At 40.7% G+C, this 16,295-nt stretch overlaps 1 protein-coding gene across 1 annotated transcript in view; it reads left to right on the plus strand.

Annotated features, from left to right (window-relative positions):
* Nucleotides 1-6,020: 6,020 nt before the first annotated feature.
* LOC137661635 (plasminogen-like) overlaps nt 6,021-16,295 on the plus strand; it is a 31,410-nt gene continuing 21,135 nt past the window's right edge. The window contains exons 1-4 of the mRNA XM_068397289.1: nt 6,021-6,069; nt 8,882-9,017; nt 9,644-9,750; nt 15,314-15,428. Coding sequence (XP_068253390.1) covers nt 6,021-6,069; nt 8,882-9,017; nt 9,644-9,750; nt 15,314-15,428 — 407 coding nt within the window. The remainder of the gene's footprint in view (nt 6,070-8,881; nt 9,018-9,643; nt 9,751-15,313; nt 15,429-16,295) is intronic.

Consider the following 16,295-nt stretch of genomic DNA (forward strand, 5'->3'; position numbering starts at 1 on the left):
TATTTAGCAAGGTCATTTAGGTCTAGATGTTTTTCTGAAGCATTTTATTATCTGATTACTCATTATCTGGCTATTCCAAATAAAAACTTTCAGCATTGCTGGGAGCGTGCTGGTAACACCCATGGTGCTGATGCTGAGAGAGGCTGGGTGGATGAAAGAGCCTGAGGCAGGAGAGCAGCCACTGGGTGGGAGCCAGAGCCCCAGTTTGGTGTGTGCGAGGAGGACACAAACCCTCCCTCACCAGCTGTGGGAGAACTGGCAGAGGCCAGGAGATCCGGCCTAAACAAGTCTGAAGTGCATGTATTTCTCATCATAGCTGGGGGGCACTCCAGCTAAAAACAACTTGAACTGTCAAGGTGAGGCAGCTCCAGAAGTTGCAATTATGTTGTGAAAACCAGGGGCAAACCAAGAGTGCCTGCTGAGCCCCTGGGCAGGGGGAGCTGTCACTTAAATGAAATGATGTTGCTTGTGGGCTCATACTGGAAACATTTTGAGAAAGGAGATTTTCGAGTGTTCCCAGGGTGGTTTGGAGAAGAAGGTATTTTTCTTCTTTCTCTGAAGGGAGTTATTCTCCTCAATCAGACTACCTGGGGCAAGGTTTCAGTGTGCTGTACCCTTCCCAAAGGAAACCAAAATGCTCTAAGAGATGACTTACAGCACTGAACTGCAGCCTGCCAACTGAGCAGAGCATGTAGATATAACCAAGGTGGTTAATGGGGACAGTGGCTGCAAGAAGTTGAGTGTGTACTTCAAGTTCAAGCTGTGGAGTCCTGGCAATGCAACATTTCCTCTTTTCATGTCTATGAGCTGTGTGAGAGGAGATCAGTGGAGAAGGAAGGCAGAAGGTGCAAAAGCCATCCTGCAGAGAAAAGAGAAGGATTACTGCCAATGGCTTGTGGAGAGTGCAGTACAGCTGTTTTGAGGAATTGTTTAGGTGTCACAAATCTAATTCACAGATTAGAAGAAAAAGACAACAAAAAGGATTATCTGATTCAATCATTGTGACGTAGGAATACATACAGACCCAGAATGTCTGTCAGACATTTATCAAACCTGTTCCTGAAACTTCCAGTCATGAAGATCCCACAACTGCCCCAGGCAAAATTCCAGTGCTTCACTCTCCTTTGGGCAAAACAGATTTTTTTTCTAATTTTGATTTTAAATCACTTTTGTATATGTAAATCCATACTGCTTGCCTTACCCTCCACATTTATGGTGAATAAACTATCTACTCTTCTTTACAGTAATCATTAAATATATATAGGCACACACATATATACATATGTTATAATAGACATATATTTATATGTCTATATTTGAAGATTCTTCTTGTGCATTCCATTAGTAATATCATCTCTAGTCAAAACAATTCACTCTTTTTCATTCTGCCTCCTTTCCTCTGACCCACCCCAAACAGCTTCCCAGGAAGTTCTGTCTGATTTGCAGTTCTTTAACTTGGGAGGAGTAAGATGTTTCTCTGTCAGATAGCTTCATTTGATTTTTCAGGTGCATGGATGAGGCCTCAAGTCAGTATTATTTATAAGATTTCAATACTTACTTATAGATTTTGAACCATATCTGCCTCACATCCTGGTAAAAGGATTATGTTTAGCGCTTATGCCATCTTTTCCTTTTGACTCCAAAATAAGCCTGAATTCTCTAACCTCACAGCAGACATGCAGTGAAGTATTTGCTGCCCTATTTTATGAGTAGGAAACTTGCTGCAGTGCTTTGTCCAGGCAACACTGTCGATGGGACAGGCGTTAATATGCAAGTGCCTCAGAAACAGTCCTGAGCTCCTGGTACACGTTAAGCAGACCCATTGCTCCAGGTGGGGAAGGCACTAGCTTCTTGCCTTCTTCTCATCTCCTTTCTCACAGACACTCCCTCTGCTAGTTAGAAATGCGAGCAATAAGCTGTTGCATGTGAAGCCAAGAGCTCATGTGTAATTTCTGAAGCAGGCAGGACCAATGTGGATCTCTAACCGTGCCACACCTTGGCCATGCCATTTTATTTCTTCAGCCCTTGCCTGCTACCAGACTAATCTCTTCAGGGTTGAGAAAGTCTCATATCTATCTTGAGCACCTAGTGCTTGGGCTCTGATTTCAGGTGGAAGCTCTGATATTAATAGTAATCATCATCAGTGGCATCCTCTGGAAAAAATGTAGGTATCCATGAGAACAAGCAAATGATTAGCAATGGAGTCCCTCAAAAATGAGGTACTGAAATTTATAAAAATGGCTTTCACATGTTGCTGATGAATGGAGCTAGGTCCTGATCTGTGCTCAGTGTCATAATAGTCTACCTGATACAGGTTTGTGTCAATAGACAAAATCTACCATGAAGCAGGAAACCATTAGAGAGTTAGAGGACACTGCACTCATGCCCCTTGGAAATCAGCTTGGGGTTGGGAATTCTGTGACTAAACATTGAAAAGTATGAAACTGAAAAATAAACAAATTGCCCAACTAATACAAAAGCTGTGCCCACCGCTCACTATCCACTCTATTACTTCTGGTGGCTGATCTCTCACTTGCTACTCCTATCACAGAATCACAGAATCACAGAATCACAGAATCAGCCAGGTTGGAAGAGACCTCAGGGATCATCGAGTTCAACCGTTGCCCTGACACACCCTGTCAACTAGACCATGGCACTAAGTGCCATGTCCAGTCTTTTCTTAAGCACATCCAGAGATGGTGACTCCACCACCTCCCTGGGCAGCCCATTCCAATGTTTAATCAACGTGTCTTTACCAGAAAAGGAAAATTAGGGATTAGAGAAAGTACGAAGTACTTTAGAAACTGGTTCTTCGAAACATGTTTGCATCTGATGAGGAAACGATAACTAATTTCTATTTCATGGAGCTTGTGACTCACATTATTGGGTTCAGGAAAGTATGGAAAGATGGGTTTCAGAGGAATTTTTCTGTTATTATTTACTCACAGAAGGAACTGTCCTTGATGAGGGATATTTGATTTCTCTCTCACTTGTTTGGAGATGCACTAATTTTCTTTTCTATTCCTAGATTTGTTTTCCTCCCAAGAGTCTTTAACTTGATTTTAAGAATTAAAAATTATACAAGGCCTGCCTAAAAGCCCTCTGAAGTCAGCAGAAATACCTATATACCACTGACAGAATGTACTGAATCAGTGGCTGGAAGTAGCTCCTTGATTAACTGGCAAGTATCCTGTTCATCACTGGAAGAAAATACACACTCCAAGCCAGTGCAGCAGAGCTGTGTGAAGTTCCCAGCAAGGGTGTAGAATGAGCAAGCATGTACAAATCTTTCTTTCTCCAAGCTGAAAACCTAATGAAAGTATTTTATGATTTGACACTTGACATTCAAATTCTTTTTTGTTTTCATTACTGTGCATCTATATCTGTGTTTATCCAAATTAATTTAAGAACATTAGTTTGAGCTCACAACTCATTCATTCATTTTATCCATATTTATCTTCCTTTTCAAGGGAGTTGTTCCTTCTCCTTTTTCTAATTTAGATGAAATCTGTGCTATGCTCTCACAAAATTTTTTTTTTTTTTTTTTGTTCCAAATAGGTGCCTCCATTTTCAACTGCATCATAGCCTTTATTATGTTTTTCGGTATCTTACAGTGATAATGTTACACTTGGCTTTTTTCCCCTGCTCTTTCTCATTCTAATTTTCTCTGTATTTCACGCTTGCATGCTATCTTTCCTACATGGAATATCACTTTGAGAAAATAAAGCTTTTGAACCTATTAGTATTACACAAGTTCAAACCAATGAACTTTAAGCCTCTTGTATTGTGGTGGGAAGGAAAAGGGGGAACTGAGGAAGAAAAGAAAAGCATATTTGCATCAGACAAATTTCCTTATAAGCTAGTGCTGTGATATAAACAATGAAATGATAAATCCCTTAGGATTTTTTCAAGTTTATGGACAAACATCTCCTGCCGATGTACCATGAGTGCTTACTGACACCTTTGCTGATGCGACGGGTTTAACGTCACTTACTTTGTCAAAAAAGTATCATCTGCTGCACCCTTCTGGACATTACCAGGACAGCACATTCTCCAGAAAATCCCAAACCAAGTCAGGTAGGAATACAGCACAGTTTTCATGAGCAAAGATGTGGCTTCCATCGTTTCTAATAGAAAATGGACATTAAAATCTCTCTGCTTTTGATTGGTCTAAGATTTAAATGACATCCAAGAGAAAAGACTTTTGCATACTATTTATTAGCAGATCTAGAGTGGCTTCAGACTTCTGCATCTATAGTGTATGGCATTTGCTATCTGAGAGCAGAGCAATGCTGTCAGTGGCAGAACAAGAGAGGCTTGGCTCCACATGGTTCATATCCCTGCTCATCATGTCCTCCCGCATCTCTTGGTGACCCCATCTCTCTCCTATATCAAACTGGGAAATATTCAGCTCCTCCATGCCCTCCTCATTCCCAAATGGTCCCCTAATACTGCTTCTTCCCATTCATGTCCCCATAATCTCTCTGTGAGGTACTCCTGGCTTCCACTAGGACAGCCTATCTCTTCCATAGCCACATGTATGAGGTGGATGTTGCTGGGATTCACCTATGCATGTGCTGACATGCTGGTTGGAGGGTACAGACCTGCTGACTGGCCAAGCAGAAATGAATGGTGTTTGCTTCCACCATGAGTATCCTTATGGAAAACAAATTTTGGTTTCTTTTCTCTGCCAGCCACTGATTTTCTGAAGCCTTGTAGGAACATCAGAGTTCCATCCCTCTGCCAGGTATGGTGGAGATTGAATGATAGACTCAAAAAGTGACTGTGGAGGTAGGGATGCGGATGAGCTGTGGATGTGATGGTACATGGACACAAATGACCACAAAACAGTTACCAAGACCAACCATCTGTTTTCCTACTGGCATCACTTCTTCTACCCAACCTGACTGTAGGTTACACACTGCCTCCCTACTGAGAACCCTCTGCAGGGTCTCAGAGCTGAGGCAGAAAGGTCACTTCCCCACTGCCTCCCCACCAGCCCAGGGTGCATTTCCCACCTGTGCCCTGGAGGCATGTACCTTTTGACCACTGCCCTAGGTGACTTGTTTAGTCATCAATGCTCACAGGGTTGTGGCTGCTGCACATGGCCTTTCCAGAACCATCATTCTCCCAGCACACAGGGGAACATGTGGGATTCCCACCTTGCTCCTAACTGCCTTTCTCCTCTGCCTTGCCAACCCCAGATGAAGGCTATACCAGCTTGCCAGGCAAACCAGTTGAAACTCCTGAGAGCCTCCTGGCTGGGAATGCCTACCTTGCGTTAGCTGAGCCCCTTAGGGTTGATGGAGGTGGTGTTGCTGAAATGCGTGTAGCACCCTGCATGCACCCTGAGGTCTGGGCAGACCTGAGATATCAGATTTGCCCGGAGGGTAAAGACACATTATACACTGAACCAAAGTGAACACTGCCTCCCAAGTCATGAATAACAAAAACCAACCCAGAAATGGGACACAGCAGAGGTAAGGAAGCTTCTTTCCCCTAGGAAGGTCACTGGCTATTGTGGAAAGAAATTCTGATACAGACTAAGCCTTATCAGGGTCTGGTTTTGGAGAATGGCTTACAAAAAAGCATAAATCAGAAGCAGTTCCAACTTAAGCAGTGCAAGTCTGTGACTGGAAATGCCATTGCGACCTAAAGCTGCACAGGACTGTGTAGAATTAGATTGTGCCTGGGTTCCTATATTTTCCGCCACCATGATCCTCATCTTTACCTTAGCAAAGTGAGGCCAAGCAATCCGAGAACAAAAACATGCCCTGCAAAACAAGAGAGTGCCTTCACATTTCCCAGCATCCAGTACAAATGATTGAGTCTGATTTGGTAATCCATCCAATTCAAGGTTGTTTGAATGGCCACACCACAGCAAAGGGGGTCACAGCATGGGAGAATGATTAACTTAACCTACCTGCCTTGTTTGTTTGATGCTGCCTCACTCCAGTGTGAGTCAATAAAACTTTGTGCACTGACACACACAACTTCCAGCACCCACCAGCTGGGCCAAAATGGGGATTAGCAAAGCCGCTTTACTCTTTCTTTTCTTGCTCAGCTCAGGTAAGAGTCCTTTGCCTTCTGCTTGCCTAGGTGAGATGGGGGCCAAATGTTTGAAAACTCTATTTGGTGAAGGTAGGTCCCCAAATCTCTGTGTGGCCACTTATCTGGACGATGACAGATCTGGGGCTTGCTGGCCAGCAAGAGTTGCTGTTGAACAAAGTGAGAGCTGTGGTTGCTACAGTGCTGTACTCATTAGAGATACCAGAAGAGCAACTGCCTTGGTGTCTGTGTGGGGAACAAATGGCTCCCTGCAAACATGCCTCATGGCCAGAAAAGGGGGCATCCTTGGAAAGCAGCCCCAAAGCCTGCTACAAAACCCATAGTAGTCAGTGAGACAGCTATCTCTGATTTCAGCAGGCTTTGGATCAAAAGCTAAAGCTGTTTAAACTACCAAGCATTGCTAAGCACGTGGTCCTGATTTTCATTCTTTATAATAGCAGTTTTAAAGTTTTTAAATGAAATATTTAATACAAAAGTAAAAATTAAAATGCACCTTTATATTCCAGCAATTTCACATTTTCTGTTGTGAAACACAAGAAAATGTTTTCCTTGTTTTCTTGAGGGCAGTAGGTAGAAATTTAATCTTCAGTGACAGGTCAGTTTTTCCAGGAATATGTCTAGAATCGTTTTTTATGACTCCAAAAGAAGATAAGTGTTCCACTAAAAGTAATATATGAATTTCAAGTTCATTTACAAATTTTATAAACAAATATTCCACATATAGTATATATTTCAATCAGATTTCAATTGGATATCATATTCTCTAGTACTTTAACATTGCATATTATTGTATGGCCCTTAAATGACTTTTCAAGTACTGTTAAAAACATGTCAGTACAGTTTGTATGATTTTCTAATAGCTCAGCCATTTAATTTGACAGAATAACAGGGACTTATCATTGTATGATTATGCTGGGTTATAAAAGACAGATGATAAAGTTATTTTTATTTGCTGGTTGTTAGCTTCTTTAACTCACTTTCTCCAAAGTGATGGTCCATCAAACTGACTTAAAACTATTTTTTATGTCTTCTGGATTAGTACTGGTCAAGTCGGGAAAGATACATATGTAAAAGAAGAAACTGATTTGCTCACATATATTTGAATATTCTGTTCAATTATCATGTGTCATGTCTGGGTTTATAAAGACTTGGACTTTAGCCAGAATAATACATTCCCTGCTGCATTTTAAGATATTTTGTATTCTTTTTTAAGTTTACACTTTGCAATGTTTTTCACGCAACTAATGTCACCTTTTCTGTTATCTAAGCTTCTGCCAATCTGTGCTGCCTTTTAGCTTATGCATGTCATCCAAAACATCGTGTGTTCATTCTTAAACCAACTGAAATAAATCTTTTTTTATGGTCACTGAAAAGTAGATCTCTTTGGAAAAACATATAGTTTTAAGATGAGCCAATAAAGTTTGGAAAGTAGAATTTTCCTACTCTGATCCCCTGCAATTCTGGAACAGTGGCCTCAGTTAGCTTAGGGAAAATGGTCAGCAGAGGAAACACGTGTTTGCTGAGTCCATCAGGAGAAATTGGTAGGCTGTTGGTGCTCCACATAGTCCAACTGTAAAACTAGATATGGGTGACCTCAGTGTCAGGGATTTCTTAAAACATGCGGATTTTATAGCATTACTCCAACTCTGCAAACAGTCACAGAAGATTGTCCTCAGGCAATTAATCATCTTACTTTCATAAGTGGCCCAAATACCTTTTATTTTATATGAATATGTGTCATGTGGAGGTAGGTGATGGATGACCTACATGTCATGGGAGTTAATTACACTGGAATGATGTTGCAGTGAATTGAGCCTAATATGAGTGTTTGCATAAAAGAAAGATTCACAACATTTCCTGTGAGAGTGCTGTACAATATTAAGAATTTCTTGTGTCTGTCAATAATAACCTAGCTTGAAAAGTGAAATAATTAAACCATATCTCTGTTGTAACTTTGTAACCTGATGCTGGAAATAAACTTTTGTAGAAATTAGGAAAAGAAACATAGAATCTTTATAGACATAACATGAAAAAAATAATTATATGGCAAACTCCATTGTGAGCAGCAACATTTTGGAGCTAAGTGTTAAATGTATTAGCAGGTACATAATATACATCTTATGCACATGTAGCTTTCAGATATTATAATACTTATTGATTTACTAATTTTAAATCTTGGGTCAGTTTGTTGTAATAGAGATGCAGCCTGACAGATTCATTAGTAAGTCTATTCAAACCATTACAACAAAAATAGTGGTGGCCACTGTAAAAGACTATATAGCCATATTATGATCGAGGTTTCTTGCTCCAGGGCAAGATATCTTAGGACAAACAACTGTTCAGTGGCCGGTAAAACTGTAGTGATTGCACCATCCACATGGGAGGTTATAATCTCACATCCTCCCAGTTCAAGCTTCTCCAAAACTTTAATGTTAGTATCACTTCCCTTCATCTTTCTCTGACTGGTGTTTGTTTGACACCACTTAGTCCTTCTCTTCAGTCCCTCTCACTCTTGTTTCACATTTCTTGTTCTCAGCCTCAAACCCATACCTAACTCTAGTTGGAGTTCAGAGCTGCTTCTCCCCACCTCTCTTCTGCTGTTTTTTTCCTATGATGTGTTCCAGTCATACAGCTGTGATTGTGCCAGGAGACAGAAATTTCCTCAGAGTTTATAATGTTTTACACAGAATTATACAAAATAAATGGTGACTTCACATGTCAATGCTACATGAAAAATGGGACTCAAAGTCACAGATCTTCTTAACTGCAGCATTCTCATTTTTAATGTCTGATTCCTTTCCTTCCCTTGCAGTGAAAGGAGATATACTAGATGACTATTTAAGAACAGATGGTGTTTGGATACTTACTCGAAATAAACAGTTTTATGAGACAAATAATGAAAAAGAATGTGCAGAGAAATGTGAAGCAGAAAGAAATTTTAATTGCAGGTAATTTCTGTTGAATCTTAAAACTATTTCATTGTGGGTGTCTGCATATCAATGATATTTTCCTACTGTTGTTCAGAACCAACATCCCCATGCTGCTGCAGCTCTGACTGCAGCAGTGTCTCCCATGCCTGTGCCTTTAGTTTGTGGTTTATCTCCACCCATAAATTACCACAAGCTCAAGTAAAGGGTGGATTTACTATGCATTACTCATTCTGTAGTAAATGCTCAAGTTCCTGCTCTTGTCCAATGTTAGGTGGAGAGGTGCTTACGCCTCTTTAGCTGGATGCTGCTTTGTTTCACAAAAGAAGGGTGAGATGTTTCTAATTAATTGTAGGAAAAGATGCTAACCTGAGCAGCTAGGATGCTGTTGATAGCATTTTGCCAATGCAGTAGCTAGCTTCCCACACAGTAACTTACTCACGTAGTCATACATCCTGAAAAAGTCAGCCACTTCAGAGCAATAGGTGTCTCAAATACTGAGTGCAGTATCTGAAAGGTATAAATGGATACAAGACAGTGCTAGTAAATTAATAATTTATACAAAAAGAATTACAAGTTGAATAATTTGAATTGAATTAAAAATATTGCTTCCTATGTCAATATTGCTTCCTTTTCAATTTCAACAGGGCCTTCCTATTCACCAGGAAAAAGCTACAGTGTTTAACACTGGCTGAAAATGCCAAAATGACAGTGACGTTCAACAGCATGGATGCAGTTCTTTATGAGAAAAGAAGTATGTATGTAGTAAGATGGTACACATTTACACGTTAAGCCCGTTTTAACTGCATCCTTGCATTCTCTGCTGCAGTGCTGGAGCAAACCATTGCAGGTGGTGACACTTTCAGTGAGGTGGGCCTGCACCCACTGTGAACTGACTGAAACTGCCAGAGAATTTCACATAGAGCATCAAGGCTCCTTATATTTGAACTTATATTTCACCCCTTTAGTCATGTATTATTGGGACCAGGCAGAATAAACATACTCCAAAGCAAAAATCATGCATTTCTCTTCCCTTTAAGTATTTACAGCCCTCTGCTTCATGGAGCTAGAAGAGTCCTTGGTCATATAAATTTTCGAGACTACAGGATTATCTACTTTTATGTACCCACTTCTCTAATTTTCTGTGTAATAATTCAGTCAAGAATTATTTGACTGAAATATTGTATTGACTTATAATTGGTATTTTTAAATTATAACCAAATGTTCACCTTTTTTAAGCTGCTTTGTTTATGCTTAATTCTTGTTGCATGCCTGGGACAGATAAGTGGCTTGGTTTTAAGATTATTTTTTGAGTTAATTGATTAATGCTTTTCTAAGTTTTGAATAGATGCTACATAGATGGAAAAATAAGTTTTTTTTAACTGGACTATCTTCCTAAGTTTTGTGAGAACATAGATAATGCAGTCACAAGCACTAACTTCAATGAGTCTTTCGGGAAAAAGAAAGCTCCTATTACTAACTGATATGTAAGATGAATAGTGAACACTTCAGTTTGTTTAAAAAGACTATTATTTTCAGTGTCTTTACAATTCTGAAGCATTTGAAAGATACACAGAAAACTGAAACTGCATGAATAATCATGGTGCAAGTCCCCTTTGCCATATCAAAGTTTTAAAGAGAAAGCTGTTCATGTCAAAATTCCCAGCTAGTATAAACTGATACAATTCTGATGAATTCATTAACTTCTGCTGGAGGTCTGGCCCAAACATAACAAAAAGCTAGAATATTAGCATTTAAACAGCTCTATTCTAATTCTTCTGCTACTAGACTAGATAATGGGTTGCTAGGTTCATGGCACTGGATGCAACTCGTTTTGTAACAGCTAACTTCAGTAAGTACTAGTTTAACCTCTAGCTGATTATCAGCCAGTGACATTTTGTTCTTATAGTGCAATATGTGTTTGTTCCTTGGTGTCTTCTTTCTATGCTAATGACAAGTGGATTTTTCTCACCAGTTTTCCTGAACTTGCAGTTTATGTTTAGCTTGGACGGATTACTAAAGCCTTAAAAGCTAGAATTTGAAGCATACTGCTTGGTTCTTGAGTGTAACTGTGGTCAGATTCCTTGCTGTTTTAAAAGGCAAAACCACTGTTACAGTTGTTTTGATAAAAATACTTTAGCTCTACAGTCATGTCCCCCCCTCCCCGCCCCAGTAACAAACCTCACAAGACTAAAGCCTACGGAGAGCTCTTCTCCACTTTTATTTTTCACATGTTCCTCATAGACCACTGGCGTGTGAGTCACCAGTACAGAAGAATATTTGAGCAGCTTCATCCAAATCATTCCTGGCACAAGCAAAATATCTGTAGAAATCATGGGTGTAGCCAATGCCTTAACATTTTAAAAGTAATTTCTCTTTACTGAAGTCAAAATCGGTTGGAGTTTTCCTTTGAGATTAGAACAGGATAAAGAAGGAGTATGTGCTCTGTAAATTCCTCTGCATATGCTGAATGCAAATAGACATATGCACAAGTCATTAATTATTAAATTGAAATTAGTCCTTCTAAATGAATAAGTAATTCTCATTGACCTTAATCATATGCTGTCACAGAGGGCCAGACAATAACTCAGGCTTAAATTGGTACAAATCAAGACAATATCCCTAACTCCATCAGGGCACCTTTACATTGCTTGCCATTGTCCAAGCTCTTTCAAACTTCTGAAACCTCTGAAGAGACACATCTGATCCTCATGTCAGCAACAGAAGACTCGATTTTATAACCAGGAGCCTTGACCTTTAAGGAAAAGAGCACTGCTTGGCTTCTCTTCTTTCTTGTCCACCTCTTCCAAAGCTATTTCCTGGAAGACAGACCTGGTGCCTCCAGCCTCAATGTTCGTCCTAGTGACCTTCCTGAACACAGGTAGTCTAGAAATTTAGTCAGAGTCTTCAGCTCTGCTGCTTGTACCCTCATTGGAGCCACCTTTTCCTGCAGAAAAAAGGCCTAGCTTGGCACCATCTCATGCTTCAGAATGGATTTGTCTTGTTTAATTTTTATCCTTAATGGAAATTGTAGGGTTAGATATGGGTATGCTCCCCTCTCTCCTCATCCTCTTGGAAACAGAACTTTTCCTTCCTGGCCATGACCAGGACTGAAGGAAATGTCACCACATGAGTCCACTGCAGGAGGAGACACTGCGTCTTGTTCCTCACATCAAGGGATCAGCTCATCAGCCTATAGATGCCTATCATGGCAGGGGGTCCCCCATGAATGGAGGCACTTGTCTGGGTGTCAGGCCCAGGACAGAGACATGGTTACCTGCTGTCCTTCCACAGGGTGAAATTAAGTGTCCCACCTAGACATGGTGGGCAGTCACCTCTCCTGCCTGCATCTTATCAATGTCACTGAAAGCTGCAATCAGGCACAGCCACAGCTTGGATAGCAGGTCATTGATACCAAATCCTTTCAGGTGGAATCTATTTTCTCTTTCCCTGTTTTATCCTTGTGCTAATGTTGGTGGTTCTTTGAAACGACCTAACCCATATACCCAAGCTTAAGGCAGCTAGATACTAGTGGGAAAACAAGTATCTGCCTCACAGGCTCTTTATTTTCATCTAATGAGTTATCAGGCATCATTTGGTCATCATCCAGCATTCTTACGATTAGCAGCACTTTGGGGACTGCCTATCTCATCTTCATCTCCTGCCACGTTCTGCACTCTAGGAGACCCACCTTCAAAACCAGGGACACATGCTGCCTCCCTTGGCTATACCATTCAGCTCCTATGCTGCTGCTATGCAACACGCTACCTCTGCCTTCTTAGGGATCTCTCTTCATGAGAGTCTGCTTCAGCAGGAATTGCTTTTAGCTCTAGCAGCCAGAGAATTGGTTCCTTTGTTTTTTCAGGGGACAGTTTTGCAGTGCCTGTTTTTTCAAACAGAGCATGTAGAGTCGTCTTCCTTCTGTTTTTCACTATCAGGAATACAAGACTATCTCATTCCTTCTGAAACTCACAGCTACCACTGCAAACATCTTTGTGAAGTGTCTGGATAATCCGATGGCAGCATTTGGTATCTGTAATGGCCCCAATCCACTTCAAACCAGAGATATTTCTCATAAGGCTGTTGAAGTGCATTGTAAAACTGAGACTCACCTTCCTAGAAGCAATCTAATTATCACAGCCAGCATCACCCAATCTGAACTTGAATTTGCAAATAAAGCCATTTAGTGTCCTTAAGCCTCAAAAAGGTTTTCTGTGTCCACCATGACTCCTCAGCACCAGGAAACAGCTGCTGTAAAACTCCTTTCTGCTGAGATACGATGGAATCTGTTCTGCTTGGAGGAAGAAATCTCCAGGACATTTTGTGACTCTGCCACTCCCTTAGGCTCATGATGACTGTACAATCTCATCTATGCCTGACTCAGACCTTGGAGTTCATAACACTACTCTGGCATCAGTCTTTGCCAGAGCTTATTTTCCTTGGGATTGGATGCAAAAGATCTGTACAGAATAGCTACTTTAAAGCCAAAAGGTTCATCATTCTATGAGTATAAGAGTTTATCTGCCTGTGCTGGGCCAGATAGTGTTATGCACTCACATTTTACCCCACCACAGGCACTTTGGGATCTGTATGCAGACATACTCTGGATTGTCTATAGTTACAAAGGCTCCATGAACGTTTGTCTGGCAGTTACAGTTTTACTTTCTCTATGTTAATTGCAAAACTCTGTATGAGGAATCCTCTTCTGATGACAATCTCCTTGTTAAGAGTAGGAATAATCCACAAGGCACAAATACATAGCTTTTGTAGGCTATGCTCACTACATTATGTTGAGTCAGATTTCTTCCCATCCACACCTCCAAGAGTGTCTTTTCTTTTGATCCTAATTGGCCTCTCAGAGTTTAAGAACGACAGCCTTTTTACTAGCTCAGTGGCCTCTGGGATGCTTACCTTCCTGTATGGGTAATAATCAAAGTTCTTGCACTTGATCACTGAAAAAATCCTTAAGAACTTGGTTAGACATTTCTCTCTCTTTAGAGAGCAGTTTCCTCAGTCAAACCTTAATTTTTTCTTGACATATAGCTTGGCTCTTGATCCTGTCACTCTTTTGAGGAACACAGACTATCAGGGGTTATAGGCCGGAACAGTAAAGTCCTGTATAGGGCAGAAAAGTAAGAGAGACTTTGGGGGTCAGGCGGAAAGGAGCCATGTTACTAAAAATTCTGTTTAAGAGGGATCAAATACCAAGGTCTAAATCCATGGTGGTCTCCATGTGCCATTTGTACAGGGAAGTTACTTACTTGTCTTCATTCCTGACCCAGCTATACAGATCTTCCACCTCCTCTCCCAGGTGTTAGTCTGACTTAGAATTTAGACATGCTAAAATCATTTAGGAGGTACCTGACAACATCACAAAGTCCATGGGCAAGGCTGTTGACCAGAGATGGTCATGCTGGGACCTGCTACTGGAGTACCAGTGTTGAAGCAGCAGTGACAAGACTTTTGCGCACTCCGGGAGTACTCCGACAACCAGGCAGCAGCTCCAAGAGCCCATGTTGGTAAGAAACACAGCACAAACATTTGTAGTCCCAGACACACACTGTGATGACGGTAACTATTGCAAGGTGTCCAAACAAGGCTCAGCTTTCTGTATCAGACTGGTCTCCTGTTCTTGCTCTAGTATCTCCATTTTATATTTGAGGGCTCAGGGGGATTCTTCTTGTGCAAAGAAATTGCTGGAAGGGGAAATGAGGATCACTCCCCCCAATAACTGGAGATTTTTCAGTGTCTGCTGCCAATAAAAGCATCATCAACATGCTTTGCATTCTCTCTGCCTTGGAATCCCACTAGAAAGTACCTGGGAGTCGGAGGCTAAGAGGAATCAAAGGTGTGGTGGCCACTTATGTGACAAATGTATTCTGATAACCAAAAATTCTCTAGCTTGAAGGGATAGTTGCATGATGCTCATACTGTGAGTGTGCTTATGAACAATAAATTTCAAAGAATTTCCAGCTGTTGGTGAAAGGCCTTCTGATTTATCCTAGTAGTATAGCAATATAAGCATGCATTTTATACATGTCAAAAGCAATTGTAACTTGTTATATCTGTTTTCTTAACTTGATTTTATTAGCTTTATAGAAATGCTTCAGGAATTTTCCTCTGTATTTGCCTAGTAGTTGTTAACTAATTTGTTTTAAAATACCTTGTGGAATCATATCTCCCTGTTTGCATGCAAAAGAGGTTCAAAACATGGATAAAGCATGGTTCATCATAAACTGATGAACTTCAGAGTTATATCTGCCGATTCTCAGTTTCAAGAGATGCAGTGTTGTAACACAAAGCCAATTCCATTTCAGTTTACCTTCTACAATGTAAAAAAGGGATTGGGAAGGACTACAGAGGAATGGAAGCCAAAACTCAGAGGGGTATTCCATGCCAGAAGTGGGCAGAAAAGACACCTCACAACCCAAAGTATGGCCTTATTTATATTTGTCTTCATGTTGTTCTGAATCTTTTCCAAGCTCCCCCAACTTCGTGTGTGTAAACAATTTATAGTGCATGTTACCAAAGCCAGTTGGCAGGTAACTTTTAAAGACAACTTTATCTTCATCTGTCTTGTTACTTTTGACTTTACTGGTAGAGAACTGCAATGGTTTGGGTAAGGAAAGAGTGCACTGTCAGCTAGAGAAGTTCTGTCTAAATGCTGGGCCTCTTAAGAAGATTAAATGCTCCCTCTATCAACCCATGATGAAAATTTTGCTATTGGTGACAGTGAGGCCATAATGTCTCTCTTCTGAGAGGTGTGAAAAAAAATAAGTGGTATCTGTCCAGCTCTATGACCTCCTGCTGCCATCCAGAGACAGTCAAGAAGAAACATCCAGCAAAGCATCTAAGTGCCCAAGGGACTTGCCCAGGCAGAGTTTACTCAGGGCTGGCTGCCACTGGGCTCACAGAAGCAAGAGTGGAAGCAGAGGGCCTAATTTCTTTGATCTGTGTTGGAGTTTTATCTGTTTGAAAAGTTATTTTTGTTGTTATTCTAATGAAACTTGGATGCGCTTGTTTAGATTTTTTTTTTAAAAGATATTTAGTCTTCTCTGGAAGGATTGCTATAGGAAGAAGCCTAGGGTCACTTGCTTCAAAATTTCTGCAAATTAGGATCCAGTTGTGTTTGGTGAATAGTCTCTGGAAATACTCTACTTTTAAAGTAGCTGGATTAAGAAAAATATATGACAGAGCCACAGGCCATAGCGAGCTGACTAGATCAGCTGGATGCAAGTATTAAAGACAATAATTGTCCTCTGAGACTGCCATAGTCCTTACAGGCTGTAAGTTCACCCA

Source organism: Nyctibius grandis, chromosome 1 (genome assembly GCF_013368605.1).
Source record: "Nyctibius grandis isolate bNycGra1 chromosome 1, bNycGra1.pri, whole genome shotgun sequence".
Taxonomy (NCBI): domain Eukaryota; kingdom Metazoa; phylum Chordata; class Aves; order Nyctibiiformes; family Nyctibiidae; genus Nyctibius; species Nyctibius grandis.